The sequence below is a fragment of the Oncorhynchus mykiss genome, chromosome 25, assembly GCF_057628025.1.
Source record: "Oncorhynchus mykiss isolate SJ-2025 chromosome 25, ASM5762802v1, whole genome shotgun sequence".
Taxonomy (NCBI): domain Eukaryota; kingdom Metazoa; phylum Chordata; class Actinopteri; order Salmoniformes; family Salmonidae; genus Oncorhynchus; species Oncorhynchus mykiss.
The window spans coordinates 50,381,861-50,391,144 of record NC_143046.1 but is presented as its reverse complement, the minus strand read 5'-3'; the positions used below and the strand labels follow the sequence as shown (position 1 = coordinate 50,391,144).

Here is a 9,284-nt window from a genome sequence, read left to right as displayed (position 1 = left end):
TACAGTTATTAACAGTATTTTTAAGAATTTTGTATTAATTCTGTAAAACAATATTTTACTGTGCACTTGACAGTGTTTTACTGTTGAATTTACAGAAAAGTCTTACAAAAAACAAAAGTCTTACATTGGCTATGCCTCACCTCTTGCTTAATTATCTTCCCTCTTGGTGAGACAAAATTGTTCATGGGTTGGCTACACCAAACAATTACCAATTCAGGCAGGATGCATTTGGAGAGAGTAGTGGATAAATCATTTTCTTGCTAATGGGTTAATGATTAATTGAAATTAATTAGGGGTATTTTCAGGAGCACCGCCGCTCTGGCTCAGTATTTGGCCTGGATAATTTCAATGAGATTTAGGCGCCTTAACGGATGCTGACACTGATCTGAAGGTGCATACTGCTCCCCGACACGTTTGTAACAGCCGTTCAACGGGCGGACGCTCAGACCGAGGCTACACTTTCTGGCACAGATGTGTCTCATATTCATTCGCATATTCGAGGATATCTGGCTTTACACTGATGTCAAGGGGATGCATACGTGAGTTTACAATACGAACGTAGGGAGCCAGGTGACTCATCTCGTGCACTTAAAACAGCAAAAGCCATCGGAAAAGAGTCTTGGAGAGACTGCGTCCCGACAGCGTGGGTATAGTCTTATTCGAGGGAAATATATTTTGTATTAGGATTTAAAGTTCCACTTTCCATTTATCGAGGTGAAGCATTGGGAGTAAATTGGTTCACACTCGGTGAATTGCTCAAACAGATTTAGCTGAATACTGACATGGTCAGAGAAGATTTATGACAGGAGAGAGCGATACTGTATCTCTTCGCTGGCAAACGACTACTTGTACCCCACAACTGTGCCACGAGACACACAAGGAGCCTTTGATAGCCACTGGAGCGGACCCAGTGCATATCAAGCAGCGCCCTGCAGTAAGAGAGTAATTGGGGCGATATACCCGTGACAAAGAACATCATTTAGGGAGGACAAATTATGACACTTTTGTTCTTTAACGAAGAAGGGTTAGTAGCAACAGTCACCATTATCACCAAACAGATGTGAAGGGAATGTGCCGCGGGTGCGCACTAGCCAGAACTACAGAGCCCGCATGATCATCGATTCGCGCTTTGATTTTGTGCTGCGTTCGTGAAAAAAGAAGAGAAGGGAACCGGGGTAAAACATAATCAAAAAGGAGATTTTTCGATTCCAAGCATGGCGACCAGGATATTATACTTGTTCGTTTGGTCTGCGGCATTTCTTGCTGAGCTGCAGTGCGCCTCGCAAATGACCACCGCAGGACTTGCATTCCCCACTGCGGGGCTTGGCAACAGCAGCAGCAGCGGGGATGCTAGAAGCAAAAAAGACTCCAACCAGACCTACAACTCCCGACTCAAGAGGAAAAACCTGGCCATGGATTTTGCAGTGCCCTCTCTGTTGCGCTACTACATTACCGAGTTAATTAAACGTCCACTTAACGGAGATTGTCTGACTTTTAGTGGGTGCTATACGGTGCGCGCTAATTTAAGGATGCACTGCATTCCCTTACAAAAAACGGTGGCTACTTTTGTTGACCCAAAGTTGGTTGCAATCGATAGCATGGCGGCAGAGAATTCAACCAGTGCTGGTGGACAGCTTCCGCAACCAGTGCTGGTGGACGGCTACAAGAGGCCGCTGTCCAAAGTTCTGAATTTGGGTTTGACGAAAGCCAGCCGTAAATCGAATCAAGTCGTGGTGGAAATTGGGGAGGACTTGGTTAAAACGGGATGCGGTGGACTGGCAGTCTACGAGGAAGACCCGGTATTTTTCCTGGAAATTGACCTAACAAATATTTTGGAATGGTGGTTCGGCGCCGAAGGGGGCCGGCTAAGAGTCAGGCTTATGCCAGAAAAGAAAGCACAGGTTCCCGGGAGAGAGGACAAGTACACCGCGGCGATACGAGCAGCAGACCCCCGCCTCTTTTTTCATATAGCCTCCGGAGGTAAGGTTTTAGATCGATCCCTCCTCCTCATAATTTCTCTGTCTCACACACACACACACACACACACACACACACACACACACACACACACACACACACACACACACACACACACACACACACACACACACACACACACACACACACACACACACATAATGCAATGCTTCAATGGACGACATGTAGTCTAGCAATAAACTGTATCAATGAATGAACGGCAACGAAGATGCTAGTGTTGGTTGGAATAAGTACGGCCTAAAAACTGTGTGTTATTTAACTTTTTTGTGGAAAGAGCTGGATACCTTCACAGTAGCCTAATATGTCACGATATGTATTTTGTTCTCATACACCGTTGCTTGTTTCGTTGCCCTGTCTGAAAACTGCAGTTTGATTGTGTTGTTGGATTTGACAAGGGTCGTTGTCTTGATGATAGCTTCAGGCCTGGGTTTGGCAATTTACTGCACTTGTTATCAGATGGCGGATGGATACGTTTTCAACCAGAGTGATGGCACTGTGATATTACTTTCTGAGTTAAGTGGCATAAGTAGTGCTTATGTAACAGAGTTGAGCTACACAATCAATAGGAAATAATGACTCATCTTATACTCATGCATTACACACGTTGTCTATTCATGAAAGAAGGTGTGTGGTGATGGTTTTGCATCAAATTATAGTGCACTCTTGTTGCGCAAGTTGCATTTCTGTTATTCAACAGTTGCCATTTCTTAATGAATGATTGGGTGAGTAGGTTAGAGTTCACCAAAATTTGCATTAGACTACATTGAGAGCCGGGGTTCTTAATGTTCATAACTGATTTGCCTAGTTAAATAAATAAAACATGAAAGAGCTAATTATTTTCTCTTTCATTTTGACCACATTGACTTTACTTACCTTCCAAATCAAAGTATCCTCAGTTGTAGCCCATATAGTCTACAATAGGGCCACACATGAATGTATTGTATTATGCAGTAATACCTCTGAATTCTCTGTCTTTGTTCATTTACCGCTATGTAGCGCTAATGAGTTTATTTTTTCTTTCTGAACCTGCCTAAAAGGCCTCATCAATTCCCTGAACAATCCAACATAAGTACCAATAGGTTAGGGATTAAACAAGCAGCCTTTATTTTGATCAAGCACGAATGAAGCTATTATCTCAGTGAATGCTTAGCACTCAATACTCCAGGGTGCTTCCCCATGTCTTCAGTGCACTGTAATCAGCATAATTTCTTAAACGCTTTGATGAGGGAGGCTGGCCTAGAAAAATGTAATCAAACCTGTCAGATAAGCAAAATGTGAGGCTGGCTCGGTCTGATAGCACAGTTCCCCCATGTCGGGTGTTCCTATACATTCTTAGCCTATTTGATTTTCAGAGACCTTCCTTTTTCACCAGGACTTTAACCAACCAATCCAACACCGTCAAACTCAGATCTGAATCCCACTGATTGGATAGAGGCAGGCTAATCGCCTCATACAAACATTCGCCAAGGAACATATATATATATATACATATATTTATATATAAATACATATAATAATGGAGAAATTAGAACTTTGGATGCACATCAGAGATAGCTAAAGTTTGTTTTAGCCCACAGCTTTAGTACGCCATGCATGCCTCCTACATTCTTAGAAAAAATGTGTTCCAAAAGGGTTCTTTGTGGAGGGATAGGGTTCTACCAGAACCGTTTTGATCTGAAGAACCCTTTTTGGAAGACAAGGGTTCTTTGTAAGTCAAAGGGCCCTCGGAGTGTGGTGTCAGGAAAATAACCTCACACTCAACGTCATCAAAACTAAGGAGATGATTGTGGACTTCAGGAAACAGCAGAGGGAACACCCCTCTATCCACATCGATGGGACAGTAGTGGAGAGGGTAGTAAGTTTTAAGTTCCTCGGCATACACATCACAGACAAACTGAATTGGTTCACCCACACAGACAGCATCGTGAAGAAGGCGCAGCAGCGCCTCTTCAACCTCAGTAGGCTGAAGAAATTCGGATTGTCACCAAAAGCACTCACAAACTTCTACAGATGCACAATCGAGAGCATCCTGTCGGGCTGTATCACCGCCTGGTACGGCAACTGCTCCGCCCACAACCGCAAGGCTCTCCAGAGGGTAGTAAGGTCTGCACAACGCATCACCGGGGGCAAACTACCTGCCCTCCAGGACACCTACACCACCCGATGTCACAGGAAGGCCATAAAGATCATCAAGGACAACAACCACCCGAGCCACTGCCTGTTCACCCCGCTATCATCCAGAAGGCGAGGTCAGTACAAGTGCATCAAAGCAGGGACCGAGAGACTGAAAAACAGCTTCTATCTCAAGGCCATCAGACTGTTAAACAGCCACCACTAACATTGAGTGGCTGCTGCCAACACACTGACTCAACTCCAGCCACTTTAATAATGGGAATTGATGGGAATTGATGTAAAATATATCACTAGCCACTTTAAACAATGCTACTTAATATAATGTTTACATACCCTACATTATTTATCTCACATGTATACCTATATACTGTACTCGATACCATCTACTGCATCCTGCCTATGCCGCTCTGTACCATCACTCATTCATATATCTTTATGTACATATTCTTTATCCCTTTACACTTGTGTGTATAAGGTAGTAGTTTTGGAATTGTTAGTTAGATTACTCGTTGGTTATTACTGCATTGTCGGAACTAGAAGCACAATCATCTCGCTACACTCGCATTAACATCTGCTAACCATGTGTATGTGACAAATAAAATTTGATTTGATTTGATGGTTCTCCCTAGAACCAGCCACTAGGGGCAACAGTGAGCGCTGTTACCTTCAAGTAGGTTTCGGTTTTGCTAGAGCAATGGGGATGGTGGATGGGCATTAACATAAGCATCTGCCTCTGCTTTCAACAGTTGGAAGTTCAAATCCAGCAATATACAGTTGTTTTTTTGTTTTTTGTTTTAAACATATCCCAAACCTCAACCCTAATGCCTAAACTTAACCTTAAAAACTTTGAACTTTGAGGTTTGAGAAACATCTATGAATGTCTAAGTCTGAAGTGAGACTGTGAGAGCTAGTTGAACAGAATGCATGTTTTTGAATATTTTCATTCTCTCCAGCTTCCTTCTTTTCACTCTGCCAATTTGGTTAGTATTGTGGAGTAACTACAATGTTGTTGATCCATTCTGTTTTCTCATATCACCGAATCAAAGTCGTTGAGAGAAGGGGGGGTGCTAAGCTGGCAATTGGAATTGTTTTAAGATGGCAGTACTATGGATCATTTAGATATTTGACCCCTTTATGTATCAAAGAAATATGAAAAAACATTTGATAAATGCCCATAGAAATGCATTGAATAACACATTCAAAAATGTCTAGTTCAGTCAAAAAAATCACAAGAAACAAGGTTTCAAAAACACTTCAAAAAGTGTCTGTCCTAAATCTAGGAGAAATATAATACTCAGGAAATATATATACAGTACCAGTCAAAAGTTTTGACACACCTATTCATTCCAGGGCTTTTCTTCATTTGAACTATTTTCTACATTGTATAATATAGTGAATACATCAAAACTATGAAATAACACATATAGAATCATGAAGTAACCACATTTTTTTAAAACAAATCTAAATATATTTTATATTTCATTCTTCTAAGTAGCCACCCTTTGCCTTGATGACAGCTTTGCACACATGGTATTCTCTCAACCAGCTTCATGAGGTGTGGAATGCATTTCAAATAACAAGTGTGCCATGATAAAAGTTAATTTGTGGAATTTCTTTCCTTGTTAATGCATTTGAGCCAATCAGTTGTGTTGTGACAAGGTAGGTGGGGGGGGGGGGGGGGGGGGGGTATACAGAAGATAGCCCTATTTGCTTAAATGTCAAGAACAGCTCAAATAAGTAAAGAGAAATCACAGTCCATCATTACTTTAAGACATGAAGTTCAGCCAATCCGGAACTTTCAAGAACTTTCTTCAAGTGCTGTCACAAAAACCATCAAGCGCTATGATGAAACTGGTTCTCATGAGGACCGCCACAGGAAAGGAAGACCCAGAGTTACCTCTGCTGCAGGTGATAAGTTCATTAGAGTTACTAAACTCAGAAATCCACAATTAACTGCACCTCAGATTGCACCTCAGAGTTCAAGTAACAAGACACATAACAACGTCAACTGTTCAGAGGAGACTGCGTGACTCAGGCCTTCATGGTCGAATTGCAGTAAAGTTACCATTACTAAAGGACACCAATAAGAAGAAGAGACTTGCTTGGGCCAAAAAACACGAGCAATGGACCTTAGACCGGTGGAAATCTGTCCTTTGGTCTGATGAGTCCAAATGTTAGATTTTTGCTCCCAACCGCCGTGCCTTTATGAGACTACGAGTAGTTGAACGGATGATCTCCACATGTGTGGTTCCGACCGTGAAGGATGGAGGAGAAGGTGTGATGGTGTGTGGGTGCTTTGCTGGTGACACTGTCTGTGATTCATTTAGAATTCAAGGCACACTTAACCAGCATTGCTACCGCAGCATTCTGCAGCAATACGCCATCCCATCACGCTTTTTATTTTATTACATTTTTTATGTATTTTTTTTATTATTTTGGATTATTATTATTTTTTATTACTTGCTAATGTCCAGTCTCTAGATTACAAGGTAGACAAAATTAGAGCAAGGGTTGCTTTCCAGAGAGACATCAGGGATTGTAACATACTCTGTTTCACGGAAACATGGCTCTCTCGGGATATGCTGTTGGAGTTTGTACAGCCACCTGGATTCTTTGTACGTTGCGCCGACAGGAATAAACATCTCCCTGGGAAGAAGAAGGGCGGGGGTGTATGTTTCATGATTTACGACTCATGGTGTAATTGTAACAACATACAGGAACTCAAGTCCTTTTGTTCACCTGACCTAGAATTCCTCACTATCAAATGCCGACCAAGAGAATTCTCCTCGGTCATTGTCACAGCCGTGTATATCCCCCCTCAATCCGATACCACAACGGCCCTCAAATGAACTTCACTGGCATTTATGCTAACTGGAAACCATATATCATGAGGGTGCACTTATTGTAGATGGGGATGGTAACAAAGCAAATTTGAGAACAAGGCTAGCTAGCTAAACTCTATCAGCATATTGACTGTAGCACTCGCGCTGGCAAAACTTTGGATCACTGCTACTCTAACTTCCACAATGCATACAACGCCCTCCTTCTCCCTTCTTTCGGCAAATCTGACCACGACTCCACTTTGTTCCTCCATTCCTATAGGCAGAAACTCAAACAGGATGTACCTGTGCTAAGCACAATGCTGGTTTGACCAATTGGAATCCACGCTTCAAGATTGTTTTGATCACTTGGACCGGAAGGTGTTCCGGGTAGCCTCAGAGAATGATATTGATTTATATGTTGATTCGGTGAGTGAGTTTATACGGAAGTGCATAGTAGATGTTGTACCCAATGTGACTATTAAAACCTACCCTAACCAGAAACCGTGGATAGATGGCGGCATTCGTGCAAAACTGAAAGCGCCAACCACTGCATTTAACCATTGAAAGGTGACTGGGAATATGGCCGAATACAAACAGTGTAGTTATTCCCTCCGCAAGGCAATCAAACGAGCAAAATGTCAGTATAGAGACAAAGTGGAGTCACAATTCAACGGCTCAGACTATCATGGTAGCGGGCCACGTTGGTGGCAGGGTCTACAGACAATCATGGACTACAAAAGAAAAACCAGCCACGTCACTGACACCTTGCTTCCAGACAAACTAAACATATTTTTTGCCTGCTTTGAGGATAATTCTGTGCCACCAACGTGGCCCGCTACCATGGACTGTGGGCTCTCCTTCTCCGTGCCTGGTTGAGTAAGAAATTTAAACTGTTTAACCATCGCAAGGCTGCCGGCCCAGACGGCATCCCTAGCCGCACCCTCAGAGCATGCACAGACCAGCTGGCTGGTGTGATTATGGATTTATTCAATCTCTCCCATCCCAGTCTACTGTCCCCACATGCTTCAAGATGGCCACCATTGTTCCTGTACCCAAGAAGGCAAAGGTAGCTGAACTAAATGACTATCGCCCCATAGCACTCACTTCTGTCTCACTTCATGAAGTGCTTTGAGAGGCTAATCAAGGATCATATCACCTCCACTTTACCTGTCACCCTAGACCCACTTCAATTTGCTTACCGCCCCAATAGTTCCACAGATGATGCAATCACCATAACACTGCACACTGTCCTATCCGATCTGGACACGCAGAATACCTATGTAAGAATGGTGTTCATTGACTATAGCTCAGCATTCAACACCTTGGTACCCTCCAAGCTCATCATCAAGCTTGAGGCCCTGGGTCTCAACCCCGCCCTGTGCAATTGGGTCTTGGACTTCCTGACGGGCCTCCCCCAGGTGGTGATGGTTGGTAACAACACTTCGCTGATCCTCAACACTGAGGCCCCACAAGCGTGTGTGCTCAGCCCCCTCCTGTACTCATGACCGTGTGGCCATGCACGCCTCCAACTTAATCATCGAGTTTGCAGATGACAGTAGTAGGCTTGATTACCAACAATGACGAGACAGCCTACAGGGAGGAGGTGAGGGTACTTAGAGTGTGGTGTCAGCAAAACAACCTCTCACTCAACGTCAACAAAACAAAGGAGATGATCGTGGACTTCAGGAAACAGCAGAGGTAGCACCCCGCTATCCACATCGATGGGACAGCAGTGGAGATAGTGAAAAGTTTTAATTTCCTCGGGGTACACATCATAGACAAACTGAAATGGTCCACCCACACAGACAGGGTGGTGAAGAAGACTGAGATTAAAAAACAGCTTCTATTGCAATGCCGTCAGACTGTTAAACAGCCATCACTAACACAGAGAGGCTGCTGCCTACATACAGACTTTTCAACCTCAGGAGGCTGAAGAAATTTGGCTTGTCACTTAAAACCCTCACAAACCTTTACAGATGCACAATTGGGAGCAGTCTGTCGGGCTGTATCACCGCCAGTTACAGCAACTGCACTGCCCACAACTGCAAGGCTGTCCAGAGGGTGGTGCGGTCTGCACAACGCATCACCGGGGGCAAACTACATGCCCTCCAGGACATCTACAGCACCCGATATAACGGGAAGGCCAAAAGATAATCAAGAACAACAACCACCCGAGCCACTGCCTGTTCACCACGCTATCATCCAGAAGGCGAGGTCAGTACAGGTGCATCAAAGCCGGGACACAGAGAGGCAGCTGCCTACATACATACTTGAAATCATTGGCCACTTTATTAAATGGATCACTTTAAAACCTCTTAAGGCTAGGGGGCA

General features: G+C 43.6%; 1 protein-coding gene across 1 annotated transcript in view; it reads left to right on the top strand.

Moving 5' to 3' along the window:
• Window positions 1–210: 210 nt before the first annotated feature.
• The window catches only part of alk (ALK receptor tyrosine kinase), a 698,893-nt gene continuing 689,819 nt past the window's right edge, over window positions 211–9,284 (top strand). Inside the window, exon 1 of the mRNA XM_090220448.1 lies at window positions 211–1,980. Within this exon, the coding sequence (XP_090076574.1) occupies window positions 1,215–1,980 (766 nt within the window). The 5' untranslated portion in view covers window positions 211–1,214. The remainder of the gene's footprint in view (window positions 1,981–9,284) is intronic.